Source organism: Platalea leucorodia (genome assembly GCF_965183815.1).
Source record: "Platalea leucorodia genome assembly, chromosome: Z".
Lineage (NCBI taxonomy): Eukaryota > Metazoa > Chordata > Aves > Pelecaniformes > Threskiornithidae > Platalea > Platalea leucorodia.
In genome coordinates this window covers 92,843,702-92,860,938 of record NC_138858.1, presented here as the reverse complement: position 1 = coordinate 92,860,938, position 17,237 = coordinate 92,843,702, and the positions used below count along the sequence as shown (strand labels likewise).

General features: G+C 53.9%; 2 protein-coding genes across 9 annotated transcripts in view; one reads left to right on the top strand and one right to left on the bottom strand.

Moving 5' to 3' along the window:
* Positions 1-2,424: 2,424 nt before the first annotated feature.
* The window catches only part of LOC309602139 (phospholipid phosphatase 5-like), a gene marked incomplete at its 5' end in the record, with an annotated part of 27,378 nt that continues 12,565 nt past the window's right edge, over positions 2,425-17,237 (top strand). Inside the window, 12 exons of one of the 8 annotated variants that reach the window (XR_014230627.1) lie at positions 2,425-2,489; positions 2,759-2,867; positions 4,258-4,348; positions 4,601-4,664; positions 5,438-5,562; positions 5,961-6,131; positions 6,481-6,791; positions 7,396-7,561; positions 8,025-8,087; positions 9,461-9,546; positions 14,451-14,597; positions 15,833-15,941. Coding sequence is in view for 1 of the 8 variants with exons in the window: in XM_082335472.1 (XP_082191598.1) it covers positions 2,425-2,489; positions 2,759-2,867; positions 4,258-4,348; positions 4,601-4,664; positions 5,438-5,562; positions 5,961-6,131; positions 6,481-6,650 (795 nt within the window). The other 7 variants (XR_014230628.1, XR_014230629.1, XR_014230630.1 and 4 more) reach the window with 7 other exon arrangements.
* The window catches only part of LOC309602137 (triacylglycerol hydrolase DDHD2-like), a 10,900-nt gene continuing 3,110 nt past the window's right edge, over positions 9,448-17,237 (bottom strand). The window contains exons 4-17 of the mRNA XM_082335469.1: positions 17,025-17,145; positions 15,901-15,990; positions 14,555-14,690; positions 13,703-13,911; positions 13,486-13,556; positions 13,178-13,297; positions 12,870-12,965; positions 12,277-12,399; positions 12,015-12,170; positions 11,832-11,934; positions 11,583-11,747; positions 10,537-10,699; positions 10,125-10,243; positions 9,448-9,569 (exon numbers count right to left, since the gene is read on the bottom strand). Of these exons, the coding sequence (XP_082191595.1) occupies positions 10,153-10,243; positions 10,537-10,699; positions 11,583-11,747; positions 11,832-11,934; positions 12,015-12,170; positions 12,277-12,399; positions 12,870-12,965; positions 13,178-13,297; positions 13,486-13,556; positions 13,703-13,911; positions 14,555-14,690; positions 15,901-15,990; positions 17,025-17,145 (1,644 nt within the window). The 3' untranslated portion in view covers positions 9,448-9,569; positions 10,125-10,152. The remainder of the gene's footprint in view (positions 9,570-10,124; positions 10,244-10,536; positions 10,700-11,582; positions 11,748-11,831; positions 11,935-12,014; positions 12,171-12,276; positions 12,400-12,869; positions 12,966-13,177; positions 13,298-13,485; positions 13,557-13,702; positions 13,912-14,554; positions 14,691-15,900; positions 15,991-17,024; positions 17,146-17,237) is intronic.

The following is a 17,237-nucleotide window of genomic DNA, read 5'->3' as shown; positions in this document are numbered from 1 at the left end:
GTGCGACGGCTGGTTACGGCCGTTTTCTAAATACTTGGTGCAAGCATTAGTTATTGTAGCTTTCCGATTATTAGCGTAGATTTGTCCTATCGATAGACTGTTGAAGGCATTTGCAGCTCAGGAAGGATAACGTTAAAGGCAATTTTGTGGGCAAATTACCTTCTCTGGTCACCACCATGGTCTTAGAGAATCAGTTAACATGGAGTAATAGGGCTGGAATGTTTAATTTTGGCCTTCTAAAAAACTTCTTGTATCTTAATTTCAGGATAGAATGGGAAAGACAATTACTAGACGTAATTAACAATGAGCATAAAGTCTGTATATATTGAAACTTTACAGAAATATGTGGGTGGGGAGGGGGAGGAGGGCGGGGGGGTGTCCAACGCTGGTACGAAGTAGTCACTTTAACATTGAAACCTCTGCCTCATTGAATTCAGGGTTTAATGTACTTGAAGCTCTGCGGTTCCTTATACAGCTTTTTTATTTATACATAACTTTTTTTGTATACTACATTGAAAATGTCTTTGACCTCCCCGAAGTTACTTTCCGCTCCCACTGTACAGTGAATCTCTGGCAAACGGGAGAGGTTTTCAAAGCGGCTGTCTCGGACGCGTGCGTGTTCCCGGAGCGCGTTGCGTGAGAGACGGCGACCTCGGAGGAACGCTGTCCCTTTGCTTTCCGTTTTCCATGAACTTTTCCCTACCATTTATCTTTGTGTAGCAAAAACATTTGCACTTACGATACACTCCTACACTTTGGATGTATTCACGATGTTGTTCTGAGGAAAAAAGAGAAAAAAAAAAGGCAAAAAAAGAAAAAAAAAAAAAGCTGTTTCCTATTATATTCTATTCCTGAGCGGCAAGCTCAGGTCGTTATTACCCCTGTGAGGGGCTATCTCACTGCTCTGGAGAGAGGGGAGTCGTTTAGCTGAAACTCTGTGCTTTGCATAGAAGACTTCTGTAATTAATGTGAAATCAAAAAGGGAAAACGCGTGTGAATTTGCCAAAGCCATTCACTCGGTCACCGTTTCTCGCGCGGTACCCGCTGCCGGGGGGTTTGTGCGGAGCCAGCTGCCGTGCCGAGCTCTTCCCGCCGCCGGAGACAAGATGGCGGTGTGGCGGTCCTCTCCGGGCATCCTAGCGCAGCCGGGCGCCGGACCCTTTCCAAGCAGTTCTTGCTCGCTTTTGGGTTATAAACAGACTGGATTGGGGTAGGGGGGGGGAGTTTCCTATTCACTGGTCGAGCTGTATCTCATTTCTGGTGTCACTTTCCAAACGAAGCGATGGCGTTGCCGCAGAAAACGAGGTGATAACGTAGCGTTCCAGCTGGCCGGTCGGAAGGGGTTTCGTTCGGTAGGAAGGGTTTCATTCGGTCGGAAGGGTTTTTTTGTTCGGTAGGAAGGGTTTTTGTTCGGTTGGAAGGGTTTCGCCCGGCGTCGGGGCGTGCACGTAGCTGGGGGTGCCATGAGGGACCGAACCCGCTTGTTTCCACGCGAGCGATGTTGCACAACACAGATACCTGCAGATTCCGTTTCCATTCCCACGTACTCTTTCTCTGTAAGGATGACCTTTGTAGAGTTGTTATTTCTGTAGACTTTATCTGTAACAAACTTTGTAGATTCTGTGAAATGTTATTTTAACGAAATCACTCGAGTCTTTAATAGCAAAGCATCAATATTCACTGAAGTCGATATCTTAAGAGTTTTTGGAAGTTGACTAGAAGCTCTTGACACTAACGAAGTAGTGTTAAATTCCCTGGCGATGTTCCACTGGGGCATTACTGTATTATGACTTGATGTTGCCGCATAGACTTTGAGATATACGATATTTTGGGGGTTTTGTTGTTCGGCCTATGTTCTCTTGCATAGTGTGAAACCTGTAAAGCTTGGTTAACCTGTATATAGATAGCTTACTGTCAACTAGTTATAGTGTATCTAGAATTGCCTGTAATATTTTAGCTTCTTACTGAATGTGTGTGATGGTAGGAACATATAATTTTTGTACATTATATTTACTGAGATGTTGCCTTTTTTATTTTACAAATACTTTGGAATTCAGATGTGTTTTTGCTTCCGTGAGGATTCATTTGGAAAGGTTTTTAATGACATTCCACTGATCTGAACTTTTGCTTGAGGTTGACTTCAATAAATCGTTCTGAATGTTCCAACGACGAAAGCCTTCTCCCTCCCTGCCTCCCGCCGGCCGAGCGGGGCGAAGGCCGCGAAGGGAAACGCCGTCCTGCGGCTCTCCCTGAGGGAGCCGGGGCCCTGGGGGGGACGAGGGGACTCCGGAGCCCTCGGGGGGGGACGAGGGGACTCCCGGCCCCGGGGCTTCCCGGGAAGGGAAGGGAGGGGAGGGCCGGGCCGGGCCGCTCCGCCCCGGGGAAGGCGGCGGCGGCGGCGCCACGTCGGCGGGGCGGGCGGCCATGAGGCGGGCGGGCGAGGCGGCGGCGGAGGCGGCGGTGCGGGCCCTGCTGCTGGCCGCCTTCCTGTGAGTGCGGGCGGGAAGGGGGGGTTCTGGGCCCGGCCCCCAGCCCCCGGGGGGGCCAACGAGGCCTTCCCGCAGCTCGCCCGGCCCCGGGGGCGGCTCGCCCCCGCTCGGGGCGCCTCAGCCCTCCCTCGCCCCGGCCTCCTCCCCGCGTCCCGGGCGGCGGGGGGAGGCAGAGCCCGGCCCGCCCGGGCTCCCGGGGGCTGTGCCCGCAGCCTGCCCGCAATCGGGCGTTTGTTGGTTGGTTTGGTTTTTTCCTTTCCCCTCTCCAGGATCATGGAGTTTTTGCCTCCGTTTCAGCGTGTGGTACAGCCTGAAGAGATGTGGCTCTATAAAAACCCGTACGTGGAGGTGGATCGTGTACCCACGGTACCCATGTTTGTAAGTTCAGCCGTTTCCTGCGTTTACTCAGTTTTTTCTCTCATTACAAACTCTCCTTTTAAAGCAAAGCCACCAGCTGAAAGACTTGGATTGCCACTACCTGTAGTTCTTAACGCGTGTTACTGAAAGTGCAATCTGTTATTGCAAACCTGACGCCATTTACAGTCATTTTTGCCATCTTTTTAGGCTTTACCGTCCAGGGTTGTCTTTGGGATTTTAACTAAATTGATAAAAACTGGCGGGGACTTGTCACCGTTGGTCACGATCGATTTCACACCCAGGTCACTACGACCACGGAGGACAGCGTCTCTCTCGCTATCAGGGAACGTTTTGCTTGAAAGCAGCTATTCTCAGCAAAGTTTTAGTATAGTTTTATTGTGAAGATGTTTTCCCCAGGTCTCTAGACCCTGTTGAAAGGGTTTGATAGAAAGCTGTTGCATTTCAGGTAGGCAATATTCTGTTGAAGGGGTTGTCTCTTCCTCTGAAGCAGGGCTGTTTCGGTGAGATGCTGTGGCTCCTGGGATGGGCAAGCATCAGCTTTCTTAGCAAACAGCACTTTTAATTTTCTGTAAGACGTGGGCACTAAACATTAAAGGACAAAACCTTGGTGGAGCGTTTGGATTCGGCAGTGTGAGGCATGACCAGGCTTCAGGTGGTGGCAGACTTCTCGGGAGCCTGTCGGACCCGCCGTGGACGTCCCCCGGCTGAAATCCCGCCGCTGAGATGTTGTGAATGACAACTGGGTTTCTCTGAATCAGCGGCTCCTGTATTTTTTGCTGACGAGCAGCACGGCTGCTGCTGACAAAGAGCTAATCCTGGTGCTCGCGGGGATGGGGAGAGGTGAGGTGCTGTGGCCGATAGAGTGAAGGGATGCCGGCAGGCAGGAGCGACGCCAAGCCAGCCAAAGCGGCACGCTCGTGCCAGAGGTGCTGTTTGAGAGCCTGGGGATGTGCTGGGACGGCTCCGCTGCTCTGCTGAGCGTGTGCGCTCAGTGGGTAAAGCACGGGAAGCAGTGGGATGCAGAGAGGGGCTTTTTAGTGCACTGCATTATTTATGCTGCCTGGGTTTGGTTTTTTTCTCATGCTTCGGTACAGGCAACATCCAGTAGCCCATGGGCTTGCTTTTGTACGTGAGGTGCTGCCGTTGGATGACAAACAGGAGGAGCGGCCGTGCTCTGGGGAGCACAGGGTTAGTCAAGGTTTGCTGCACATGCAGCTGGGGTTGGTTTTGCTTTCTGAGAGAAGTGCAGTGTTTGGAGAGGACAGGTTGCTGCTTGGCTTTGGGGAAGGAAGGTGTATCGTCTCTGTGAGCAATTGCTGTTGTGTTCTGGTGAGAGTGCTTAAATCTGCTTCGCTAACAGACCCCTAACAATCTTCTCATTTTGTGGCAGTTCATCGCATTTCTGTCTCCCTTATCGCTCATTGTCCTGGCAAGGGTGTTCATGAATGCCGACCAAGACGACACGCGGGAAGCCTGCCTTGGTGAGCTCCTCCTTATCCCGGGGAGCTGCAGCCCCCGAGGGGTGGGGGTCTGCCCTGCTGCTGTGGCTGTGAGCCGGGGGTCTCACAGATGAGCCCTTTGCTCTTGCTGGGGCACAAGTGTTGCGCCAGGGCTACCAAAACCGAGCTGTGTGGCTCTAGCTGAAGTTTGAGCGCTGCCCGTGCCTGAATGTGCATCAAAGCTGCGCATTCAGGTGGGGACGATGCTGACGTGACCTCTCTGCTCTCTCCTAGCTGCCAGCCTTGCTCTCGCCCTGAATGGAGTTTTTACAAATGCTCTGAAGCTCGTTGTGGGGAGGTGAGAAACTGGCTCATTCCTAGCCGCGCCGTGCGGGGAGGGGAGGCACGTCTGCGCAGCGGTAGAGCTACAGTAGCAGGAGCAAGGGCCAGAAGCTGAAGTTGGACATACTCAGCCTGGAAAGAATGGGGTTTTTCTAGCTGTAAAGACAATTGAATATTAGAACAAACACTGGTGGGGACCTGCTGTCTCCAGGCATCATTTAGACGGACTCGTTCAGGCCTGTGCCAGGGAGGAGCGCTTTGGCACGCGTACAGGGAGCGGATGGGATGGTTTCATCTCCCCGGGCCATGTGGTCAGGGTGGCAAAAAGTTACCTGCGCCGAGCCGCAGCCTGAGAGGTTTGCTCCGGTGTGCTCACAGGCTGCGCGACCGGGGCGCGTGAGGCCACGTGGGAATTTGGCTTTTGTAAGGTGTTTGCTCTGCTGGGCTGGATGGGGAGGATCGTCGCAGTGCTAATCCTCAGGGGCTAAACCGGGTCCTGCCCGAGTAGCAGCGGGCTGGTGAGGGTGTGCTGCTGCAGCCTGGCTCTTGTCTGCTGAGCCCTGCCTGCCCAGGCAGGAGTGGAGCGGGGTGCGACGCTCAGTTTTGCATTTCTTGCAGCCTGGATCATGCCACCTTCCCTTTGCACGATGGAGGGAGCTGTGCGATGTGGCTGGCAGCTGCATTCGGACGCGGGTGCTCCACGGGAGGGCTGGGTGCTCAGATGTCTCCTGAGCACCGTGCTGGGAGCGCTGCACACCCGAGGGCTACATGCTTTGTTCTCTGCCCTAGGCCACGGCCAGACTTCTTCTATCGATGCTTCCCAGACGGACGAGCGAACGCGGAGCTGATGTGCACAGGCGACCCTGGCATAGTGACTGAGGGGCGCAAAAGCTTCCCCAGCGGACACGCTTCGTGTAAGTTTTCCATGTCCCCTACCTGCTGCAGCCCCAGACAGTGAACCGCGGTGAGCAGAAGCCCGTGGGGAGGGCAGCTTTGGTTTGCTTTCATGCACCCCACGGCTTTGACTACATTCATTGGCCTGTTTGGGGGCCTCAGCTTTACCTCTGCAAAGCAATGGGGTGACAAATGTAATCTGAAGCTGTCTGTAACTCCTGGGAGGAGGGATGCTTGCCAAGTACCAGCTTCTACAGCTCCTCTCTCGCTCACAATCTGGTGCTTCCCTTGGGTCATGTGGGCAGGACAGACGTCCTCCTTCAGCCCCTCCACTGCAGCAGGGGAGAGGGTGACGGTCTGGCTGAGGCCCCACAGCGGAGCCTGGAGCCGTTTCTGAAGCGACGCGCTTCTCTTTCAGTCGCCTTCGCTGGTCTTGCCTTCTCTGCCTTCTACGTAGCCGGGAAGCTGCACTGCTTTGCTCCCGGCCGGGGAGGCAGGGCTCTGCGGCTCTGTGCCTTCCTCCTCCCGCTGTTCCTCGCCACCCTCATCGCCGTGTCCCGCACCTGCGACTACAAGCACCACTGGCAAGGTGGGTCAGCCTCTGCCTGTGGACCTGGACGGGGGGCACAACTGGGTGCCCTGAGCAGGGGCACTCTGAGCACGGGGAGGGTCCGTGTTTCTGCAGAGGAGTTCAGAGCCCGTGATGGCAACCTGGGTTTTCTGATTACTCCTCCGCTGGTAATTTTTTTGCTGCCTGCAAGGGGATGATGCCTTTCTCTTTGTTTTTGAAATACGTGGAAAGCTTAGTTTTATAGCCAAGGGTCAAGTCGCCAATCCAGCTCAGCTCTGAGCAGGCTGAAAAGCTGCCTGCTGGAGAATTCACTGATGAGGATTGTGAGGGTAAAGGGAAGTTAACTCTCCTCTGGTCTTGCCCACAGATGTGTTGGTTGGCTCAGCAATCGGCTTCGTGCTTGCGTACCTCTGCTACAGGCAGTATTACCCTCCTCTGATGGACTCTATGTGCCACAAACCATTTCTGCACAAATCCAGACAACTGCCAGCGCCCCAAGGAAAGCCCGCAGCTTCCAGCTTTCACCTGGATATATAGCGATGGGCTCTGCCCTGCCGGCACCTTTCCTGCTGCTCCTGGAGTGCTAGGGCAGGGGAAGGCTTTGGGGAGGTTGGTCTGCAAGAAGTGGCTCAAATGAGGATGAACCTGAAACCCCAGCAGGCGTTCCCTGCAGTGCTGGTAAGTTGTCCTGCACAGGGGCCTGTGTTGCTTCGTTAACCGAATTTTATAGGCGTTCCTCCATTCGGGCCCGCTGCGAAGCCAGCGAGGCGCGCAAGCCTGCGGGAGGACAGCCTGAGTACGAAAGGTGCTGAAGCGCGAACTGGAAAAACGTGACAGTCTGGTGTGCCCCGTCCGGTGGGCGTTCTTGTGCCCAGTCCAGAAAGCACCATCAGTCGTCTCCCTTCGATCCAGCCGAGCTGTCCCATCCCTTCCCGTGGGAAGCGTACGTCGAAATGGAGGACCTGCTCCTGGCGCCGGGTTTAAGTCCGTCTTTTCAATTGCAACTGAGCTAATCTGGAGTAATGAATGCAAGGTTGCAGTCTTTAACCATGGATTAAGTGGGGGACAGGGAAGATGAAACTAGCATGGTTATTGTTTGTGTTATTGTGCTAGCCCTGATTTTCTTCTGATTTACCAAATAAAGGAGTTTAATTTTTTTAATGAGCTGTGGTACTAAAAACTTTACTTCAAGGACTGGGTTTATTGCTGTATAAACCATTTCCTTTGGCGTGCTTGCAGGGGTTTCTAGGTGGGTGTTTATTTTGTATCTCTTTCCTTGCAGCTTTAATACAGTTGTAAAGAGATGACACTCAGCAGAAAACGAAATGGTGTCTGAAAGCATCCCCTCAGAGGTGCTTGTTTCTCTACACCGCGGTTTGCTTTCTCAGACAATGGAGGGGTAGAGTGCTGCTGAGAAATCCAAGGCGCAGCTGTATGGCAGGACTGTTGTAAGTAGTTATTTGTCACTAGTCTGCTCCGTAGGTGTGTGTATTCTTCATCAGGTGTGTGTACGTGCAAACAGCAAAGGCGAGGCTGTAGCAGAGCGAGGCACGTGTGCCTCTGCCAGGCTCAGGACATGACAGTAATGAAAACGCCACCCCATCATCTTCGGTTTGGGCCACGTAAGCCCTCTGCGACCCTGCAACTTCAACAGAACTTACAGAAATCGCTTTACTTTCCCCTACAGTTGTGCACATGTGAATTCTTCAAACCCCTTCCCTCCCTCTCCCCCCAAACACGCACACACCACAGTCATCTACGTATTTATTTTGGCGTTTACTGGAAAAGACATTAAATAACATTTAAAATGTATTTAACTTCATTTTTTTTTTTTTTAACAAAGTGCATAACTTAAAAAGCTGATCATGAGAGTGTCCCGTGTTAAGACTGTTCCTTTTCCTACTCTTGTAGGAGACGCTTTAGCAATCAGTAGTTCAGGCGCCGACCGAGCAGCGTGTCTGTTTCTGCAGTCAGGTAAAAGAACAGCTTCAGTTCCTTTGGGATGGGAGGAGGGTTGTAGGCTGCAAACAAAACCTTTCAAATAGTGCAAATAATGTAGCACAACAGAGGACAAACAAACAGGCTGTGGAAAAAAGGCTCCTTACCCCATGCAGGGCAAAAGTCAGCGGGAGGGAAAGTGGTCTGGCTCTTTCCAAAGGCTGTCACAGCAACGACCTCACACATGATTGAAGCCTCTGCCTCTGCCTTGCCCCGAGGCCGCGGCCTCAGCCCAGCCAGGGAGTCAGCCGGGGTGGGTTGGGTGCGAAGGGGGAGCCCTCGGGTGCGAGGGGGGAACCCTCGGCCCCGTCCCCCTGGGCGCAGAGCTAGCGCGCCGCAGGCGCCTGCAGGCTGAGCCGCCTGCAGAGCCGGTGTCGTTTCTTCAGTGGGGTCACTGGGACGCAGTCTCTCTACGGATCTGGGCTCTGACTTCGCTGGCTGCATTTTGTTTATTTAAAGCCAAAAACAATGACTGGAGCCTGGCTGGCCTGAGATCCCTGTAGCCACCCTGAAAGCCACACTGCAGCAGGACGGTAGCGTTGCTCCACGCCCCTGCAAAGCGCAGAGTCCCTCCAGGCCTCCGAATGGCCTGGACACTGCTGAGGAGCAGCTGCTTTCCCCCAGTACAGCTGTAGTTTGACCTGGAGGTGAAGCTTTCCTCCCGTATCGTTACACCTGGCCGCCAGCTTGGTCCTACGCAAGATGCAGGCAGGGCCTCGGGGAGGCCCGTGGTTTGTTGGCCGCCGCGTGCTGGGTGAGGATGCTGAGAAGTCGCTACAGCAGGCAGGAGTGCCTGGGTCAGGTGCGCACGAACGTGCCGCTCTCACGAGCTGTTTTATGGGGGCAGTCCTGCCTGGCACGACCCATGGGTGCACAAACCACGCAGCAGCAATTCAAGGAGATGAGAATGGCTGGTAGACGCATTCCTGCTCGCTTAACAGCAGACGCCTGTGCCCTGGGCTTCACCTCCCAAAGACCGCAGTCCTTGCGCCTGGTGCTCTGTGTTACGGCAGGGAGAAGTCAGCAATCTCCTTCGCCCGACAAGGCTGCTATAGCTCTCTCCATGCTGCGTGTTTAAGGCTTTTATTCCTCAAGGTCACAAGCTGCGAGTTTCCTCGCTATGCCAGGAGCGGAGTCAGGCCCTCCGTGTCAGTTCTAGCCCAGACAGCTAGTCTGCTTCGGTGCTAGAGGAGCTAGTGTGATAACTTACAAGGTGGAGGGTTGAAAGTACACGTTGCTACAGGGAGTCATGGTGCGAGTGGTGGGTGTGTTTGAGCAGAAGTGTTTCCCCTTGATATTTTTTCCCCCCGCCCCTACCCAAAATGGAGGAAAATCATCCTTATCTCCAGGTAGCAGCCAGTACTTGGGAAGCGGCATGCGGGAGACACAGCAGCAGAGGAGAGAGGAAGGCAGAGAAGAAATCTGGACTTTCCTGGTGAGTACTCAGTTGAATTGGATCTAAGAAAGCAAAAGGAGAACATAGGAGTAGCTGCACTCAGGCAGACTGAAACCCACCCAGCCCTGCCTCCCATACCCAGCGATTACCAGCGTTAGGCTTTGAGGGCAAGAAAACATAAGGATGCGCCTTACCCCCAGTCTACCCTCGGCCAGAAATTAGCAGCAAAGGGTGAAAGCACCCCTGCAAGAACCGCAGGGTCCACGCTCTGGTTCGCTACCTGTCTATAAGAAACGTTTAGCCCAGGAGGCTTGGACTACGGGCCACGCATCTGGTCGTTCCCTTGGTGGACTGAACTGATCATAACCGTGCAGAGTTGCTGCTGCCCTTATCGTCAGCAGCAGCAGTTTATTAGCTCTCCTCGTGTCTGGTAGTGCTTATGTGCAGGATAAGAGGAAAGAAGCCAAACATGCTGACAGGCCAAAGAAAGAACCCGACGCAAACTCCTGCCTTGGACCCAGCGCTGTAAATAAGGAACATTATGCCCTCAAAGAGACCAGACGTCCCCTGAGGTGTCCTAGGAAATTCGGAAGGAAGGTGTAGGCAAGAGGACTTACATCAAGCGGCCAGAACAGCACAGGTTGCTCACTGGCTCCCTGGCAAAGGTTGATCCAGTGTAATGCCTTGTGTCTGGTAGATCTCCTTCAGAACCAGCAGAACGGTGTCTTCCGACTCCCTGGAGGAGGAGGAGGACATGGGAATTAGAGGGGGACACTTCCCTCCGCTCTGCCAGGACATCCGTGATGGTTATGGGATAGATGCAGTGCTCAGCAAGTGCAGGCAGTACTAGGCAAGGAGAACTACACCGGTCTCCCTCCTCCGCACCCACCCGCTGTGCCTGCATTATAGGCAGGAGCATATCTTGTTTATTCAGTTAAGGCTTTTCTTATTACGTTGGTTTTAAAAATGATGGCGTTCTGCTTACATCAGACGTGAATCTGAAGCTTTTATGGTTATGCAGAAGCTTACCAATAGCAGAGATGCCCTTGTAGTGCAAATAAATACTCGTTAAAGCTCTCTATTGGCTTCTCCTGCAGCACGTAGTCTATGCGATTCCCTCCGTTCAGCCTCCCCACGTTTATGAGGGAGGCCTCTTCCTTCACTGCTGTGGGGCTCTCGTCTGGCTTTGTCTCTGAAGGAATGAAGAAGAGCAATGTGGTTCAGCCAAGGGGCACGAGCAGCCATGAAAGTACAACAGCATCACCGTGCCCTCCCTTCGCCCCGCTGTGGGCTCTTGCAGAGGAGAGGCAGCTTAAGTGCTCGGTCCTTCCTCCCCCAGGGCTCTCTCCTGGAAATCATAGAATGCCCTGAATTGGAAGGGGCCCACAAGGATCATCGAGTCCAACTCCTGACCCCCCATAAGGCAACCCCCAAATTCACCCCATGTGTCTGAGGGCGTTGTCCAAATGCTTCTTGAATATTGTCAGGCTTGGCGTCATGACTGCCTCCGTGGGGAGCCTGTTCCAGTGCTCCACCACCTTCTGGGTGAAGAACCTTTTCCTAATATCCAACCTAAACCTCCCCTGGCAGATCTTCCTGCCCTTCCCTTGGGTATCATTGGTCGCCAGGGAGAAGAGATCAGCGCCTGCCCCTCCTCTTCCCCTTGTGAGGAAGCTGCGGACTGCCATGAGGTCTCCCCTCAGTCTCCTCTTCTCCAGACTTCTCCAGGAAAACTATTGCAAGAGGCAGCTAGAGAAGGGTGACAGGCTTGGCAGGCATGCAAAGCGACGTGGTGTGCTGAGACCCCCAGGAGGCCGTTACTGACCAGGCAGGTTGCCTCTTCTCCCCCTTCATCAGGCAGTAACGGGGGAAGGCCACGGCATTTGGAGAGCCAAGTGCATCCGCAGCTCAAAGGCAATCCCTTTGCTGAGCAGAGAAGAGGGCAGCAGCGCCTGGGTTGGACGCCGGGATGGGCACCTCGCTGGCATGGCTGCAGGGAGCCCGCGCACGCTGCTCCGTGGGCAGCTCGCAGTGCCGCATCCCTGGCTCCCCACCGCCCCGCACGCACCACCCACCTGGCTGCTTCTCCGTGCCGGCCTCGGCCTCTGCTTCGGCGTCGGTACTCGCCGCCTCGACGGCTGGCAGCTGGGCTCGAGTGAAGGACTGCCAGGCTACCCGCAGGGACCCCAGCAAGTTGTTCTTCAGGTCCACGCTCATGCGAGTCAGCCCTTCTTTTAGCTCTGAAAGGCAGGAGGGGTCGGCGTCGGGCTGGGGGCTGCAGCAGCTGCCCGGGGCAGGGGGAGAGGGGCTGCCCTTTCCCTTACCGAGGTGCATTCTCTTCCTGCCCTTGTGGTGGGGCAGCAGCATGGGCTCAAACTCCAGATCTGGGACGATCATGGGCTCAATCCGGTACGCCACCGGGTCAAACTGTACGGAGGAGGGGGACAGTGAGCCAGGGCTCACGCTCTGCGTGTCTCACGCAGGAAGGCTCTGGCTCTTATACCTACAGGGTGGAAGATGTTGAAGAAGCCTTTGCAGGTGGGCAGGCTGTAGTTTGGGTTGATCCGCTTCACTCCTCGCACCGTGAGAAACATCCCGATGGGAGACCCAAAAGCAAAGAAGATGGTGGGCTTGTAGTTTAGCTGAGGATAGTTTGCTGAGACCTAGGAGAGAGGGAAATTCAGATTTGTTTCATGAGACAAACTCCATGCTGGTGTTACGAGCACCTTGTTGTTGCAGTTAGAGCATGGTGTCAAGCTCGGTAGCTACCTGTCCTAAGCCAACGTCTCGGTATTGGCAATTCTTGTCATCGTCTGTGCTGTCCGGGTCTGATGGGGACTCGGGCTCGGCTCCCCGCTCCCCGCTGTGCCCGGGAGCTGCTGCTCTCTGGTCCTGCAGCAACACAAATGGGAAACCCCGCTAGCGCGGCTCCTGCAGCGAGCCCACGCCACGGCCCGTCCTACCCACCCGTGAGCAAGTATGCGAGGCAGCGAACTGCCCAGCATCCCTTATCCTCCAGGACCGGGGCAGCCTTGGCAGCATCATCCTACGCCAGCCAGCCACCTCTCTAGCCAGCAGCACCAACTTCAGTCTCTACCACCATTAACGAGTCCTCCCGCTCTGTGATCACCCTTACAGGCCATGGGATAAAGTGATCCTGCAGTAGGGTAACGCCAGCGTAACACGCAGGAGCAGCAAGCAGCTGTGTTGCCCCAGCCAAACACAAGCCCGTGAGAGCCTCCTGAGCAAGGATGGCCAGGAACGAGGAGGTCGGGGTGCTTGGGGACTGATCGTAAGGCTGGTCCTTGTCTGAGAGCGATGGGATGCGACCTGGATGAACACAAGCCACGCAGAAGACAAACCTGCATCTCCGTCTTGGAGCTGATGTAATGAAGTATCTTCATTCTTGGTCCTAAGGGAATTCCCATTTCTTTAAGGTTTTTCTCTGTGCACAAGAACTGGAAAATAAGCAACCCAGATATTAGTACAGGAGCAGAGAGGTGTGTGCGGTGAGGTATTTCTGTTCTCTGTAATTCTGTTCCTGCTGCACTCCTCAGAGACGTTTCTTGTGCGAGTGACTCAGTACCAGGAAGATGTGCATAGGGTGGGAGGACTGGGAAGAAAAGCAAAGAAGAAACACAAGAGACAGCAAAACAGGAGAGCTCCTTACCAGTGCTTGCCTGTCCATTTTCTCCTTCTCAAAAACATCACAATATTCGGACAACTCCAGCTTCTTCAGGATTTCTTTTACCTCCTCAATACCCTTGTTGCTTGAGGTTGTCCTGGACCCCTGTGAATAGAGCCATCGGGGATCACGCTTTTTGCTCACTTATTTTGTCCTGTGCATTTTGGAGTCTCTCCCCCTTCCCCAGGCAGCCGCAGAAGCAGGAGGTCGGTGTGACGCCGCAGCGGCGCAGCTACCCGTGCAAGCGCTGCGGGAGCACCCCACGGGTCCACGTGCCGCCGGAGAGCGCGTACCTCTTTGCTGTGCTCGTCCTCCTCGGGAGCGGCCTTCTGGTTCGTCAGGAGATCAAACAAAATGAGTGACCCTAGAAACCAGGCGCAGGCAGACAGAGCATCAGCATCTCATCGGGGAGAAGCCCCGAGCCATCTCCTTTTTGGGACAAAAGACCAGTACCCTCCCTGCTCCCGCGGTACGGTGAGACTCGCGGGACCCGCGGGTGAAACCCCTTACCCAAGCTGTGCCCCGCAATGGAGACCCCCCCTTTGAAGAGCGGGTTCCTCTGCAGGAAGAGCTGGTACAGGCGGTTCATTTCGGATGCCACCGTGTCCACGATGGTCTGGCAATAGGTGGAGCTGTTATAAAAGAAAACATCCAGGATGGTGTCGTTGATGAAGTGACGCAGGCGATTGATGCTCGGCAAAGTGATTCGCTCCAGGTCACTATGGAGGGGGAAGAGAGGAGAGAGGGAATTGCAGTTAGGGGTGCCAGTGAACCCCACCGCGTTTCTAAAGCACAATGTAAGTTCAGAGAAGGATTGCCACCGTCTCAAAGGACGTAATGTTGTAATCCAGGCCCTCAGCTCATGCCAAGACCGAAGGCAGAGCACAGCCTGTGCTCCAGCACTCCAGGCAGGAGTAAGGAGCCTGGCCTTCCTTCCGCAGGAGCCTAACCTGCTCTCTCCCCTTCCTAGGGGGGAGCAGTGCTTGAGTGCAGAAACTGGGTACTCAGTTTCCAGAGGCATTTGGCAAGGCGTGGATGTCCACGGTCCCTCCCGATATTAGCCAGGGAAAGGCAGAAGCCTTTCCTCTCCGGCTGGATGCTGATCGGAGCAGGCACCTGCTGTGCTCTGCAAAAGCGGGCTGCGGAAAGACGGTGGGGACGGGGTCTGGCACGGAGGTGCTCTAGGGGACCCCGTCTGTCCTGCTTACCCCTGCATGCTCACAGCCCTAAACACTCACAGCTTTCCCTTTGCTTGCAGTAACCACCAGAAAAAGCAGAGTTTACGTGGGAGGAGGCCGGCTGTGTGCTTTGCCGTTCCCACGGACACTGGCACCAGAGGAGACGGCTGTCAGGGACACTTACACGTCCACCCCGGTGGAGTGGAGGGAGCTGTGCCAGTTCACAGGTAGAAACTCCACCCGGCCGATCTGCTGCTGCTCCTGGGCTTTCTTGAAGTGCGCTTGCAGCATGCTTAGGGAAACGTTCCTGAAGTCATTCACTGGAAAAAGAGCATGAACTCTTACCGAGATCCACCAGGCTACAGGGCAAGCCTGCTGCATCAACAACACTTAATAAGATAAAAGAAAAGATCATTACCAGGGGAAATCCCACCAGGGTCTTTAATCTGCTGCTGCTACCCTAAGACCTTGAATCTTTAACTACAAGATCAGGGGAAGGCTCCACGTCCTTATGTGTGCGTGTGTACTGGATTTCACTGTCCCATCTGTAACAAGCTTCCTTTCCACATGGGCAGGGCTTTAACACAGCGGTCAGAATAAGAAAGGTACTTTTAGGAATTGAAAAAAAATAAATCTGTTGCGAAGACGCATGTGTTAGAAAGGGAGTCCCAAGGGAGGAGATGAACTTGAAATTACTCAGTTCTGAGGGAGAAAGGCTGATTTTCTTCATTTCAAATGGTCGGCAGCCTTGAAAATAGTTTCATCAGATGAACATATAGAAGAATAAGCTGCGTTAAAGCAAAGGTATATTTTATAGGAACTAAACACAGTCTGTGAAAAATCTCAGCTCCCTTGATTTCTACAAGCTAAATCATGTCAGGCTTCCAGGCAGTTTCAGCGATCCCCTCTCCTACAGAACTGAAGCACTCTGGGCAAATAATAATGAACAGGTCAGACCAGAGTTACTTGGTTTAGTACCCCGTCTCCAATATTGATAACAGTGGCTGCTTAGGGGAGTGTGTAAGACCAGCGACACTTCTCGCACGCTCTCCTAACCTCCAGGCATTTGCAGCTTGGGAATTTCTTGAGCCAGAAGCAGCGCCCCTGGTTTTGGTCCAAAATCACTCCAGAGGCTGCTGGACGGGGTGTCGCCTGGTAGATTTTACCCAGTGAGATTAACCCGTAGCAATTGACTGAGCAGGTTACTAATTAGTTTAGCAGGTTTAGACAGTTACTTGGAAAATCTGTATCCAATTTGGGAAACTCACTATTTTGAGCAGCAGCAAGACACAGTGATGAAAAGCGGTTGCCCAAACCTTTCCAGATGGTAGGATTCAATGGGTTAGTGAGCGTTGCATTCACGCTCCCCATTGCAGTCAGCAAATTTGACCATGCGGCTTGCCAACGTGAGTGTCGGAATGGTTTGAATGCGCTCTGACAGTGTTTCACATTGTCCGTGCAGATGAGGGTTTACTGCCTCCGCTAAAAGCAGCGTATGGAAAGAGCACCCCGGCCGGGCTCCACACCTACCGCACTGGATGATGCTCCTGAACCGAATGTCGCATGCTGGGCCGATCCCGTGCACCACGAAAACCAGGTGATCGATTTGCAGCGGCTCTCCTAAGGAGGAAAGAAGAGTTCAGAGCACAGGCCCTGCGGGAGGCATCACTTAATGAGGAACTGACCCGCTGAAACCACGTGCTCTGCAGGAGAGTGGAGCCTCCCATCCTCACCTCAGCCAGGTAAAAAACCCTTGAGTGAGTGCCTCGATTTTATGCCTAAAGGGTAGTGGGATTTCTCACATTTCTGAACTGTTTGTCCTGCTAAATTCAGCTGCCCAGGCTGGGAGGGATCCGGATCGACAGGACAGTAGAGGAAGGCGAGGCGGCTCGTCCCCCCCTTCCGTCACCATCCTCACTTCAGCGGGAGGGGATGGTCCTCGCAGTTCACACCCACCCGGCCTTGGGGAGGACTCGGTCCAGCTGCCCTGTGCCCAGCCTGCTCTGCTGAGCTACCCGGCCCCGGCGTAGCTGCATCTCTCAGGTAGGCACCAGGTGGAGTTACGTCTTGTTCTCTACTTCCCACACGCTTTAGTTTGCATAGGTACTTTTCTGAAGGCATGCACGCATGGAAAATAAAGGGGTTAGATGGGAGTAACTGCCTGTCCTAACCATGGGGACAAGTCCTGAGGCCTGACTGGGAGCTCTGGGACAGCTGGGAGTGGGCAGAGCTGAGGCACAGCTTCAGAGACGGGGAGAGCACGTGTGCCAGAAAGTCACCTGCATGTAGGTAAGTGATAAACCCCCGTGTCCCTACCGCAGAAAGAAACTCCTCCTTTACAAACATACGTGCCAAGACCTCAGGGGTAATTTCAGGCACTGCAGTGCTTTCAACAGCTCTGGTCTCAATGCAGGAGCTGGAAGCGCACGGCCTTCTCCCCACACGTCTGCCTCCTGTGCATTCGTTTACGCTGCAGGCTCTCTGCTGCTAGGAAGGTTTCTGAAAACCATTCAGTTCCTTTCGGGACAAAATTTTTAGATGTGCCCTTAGATTTAAAGGATCATGGGAGCTTCTGTCAGTCTTTTTGAGAAAACAGGTTGGAAAACAGACCCTATCGCGTCGGATGGGTGGAAGGGAGGGAGAAGCGAGCTCACCATTGGGGATCTCGGCAGCGATGTTTTCTACTCCTCTCTTCACAGTCCGAGGTCGACCTTGTTCCGTAGGAGTTGAGCCCCAGTCATCGGAGGTGGCAACTGGATGGTAGTGCACCATCAGCTTGTAAACAAGAAGAGCCTGTCATTAAGCTGCGCTGCATACCATGGTTAAGCAGAGGAGAATTTTGCTACAACAGCTGGTAGGTGATACGG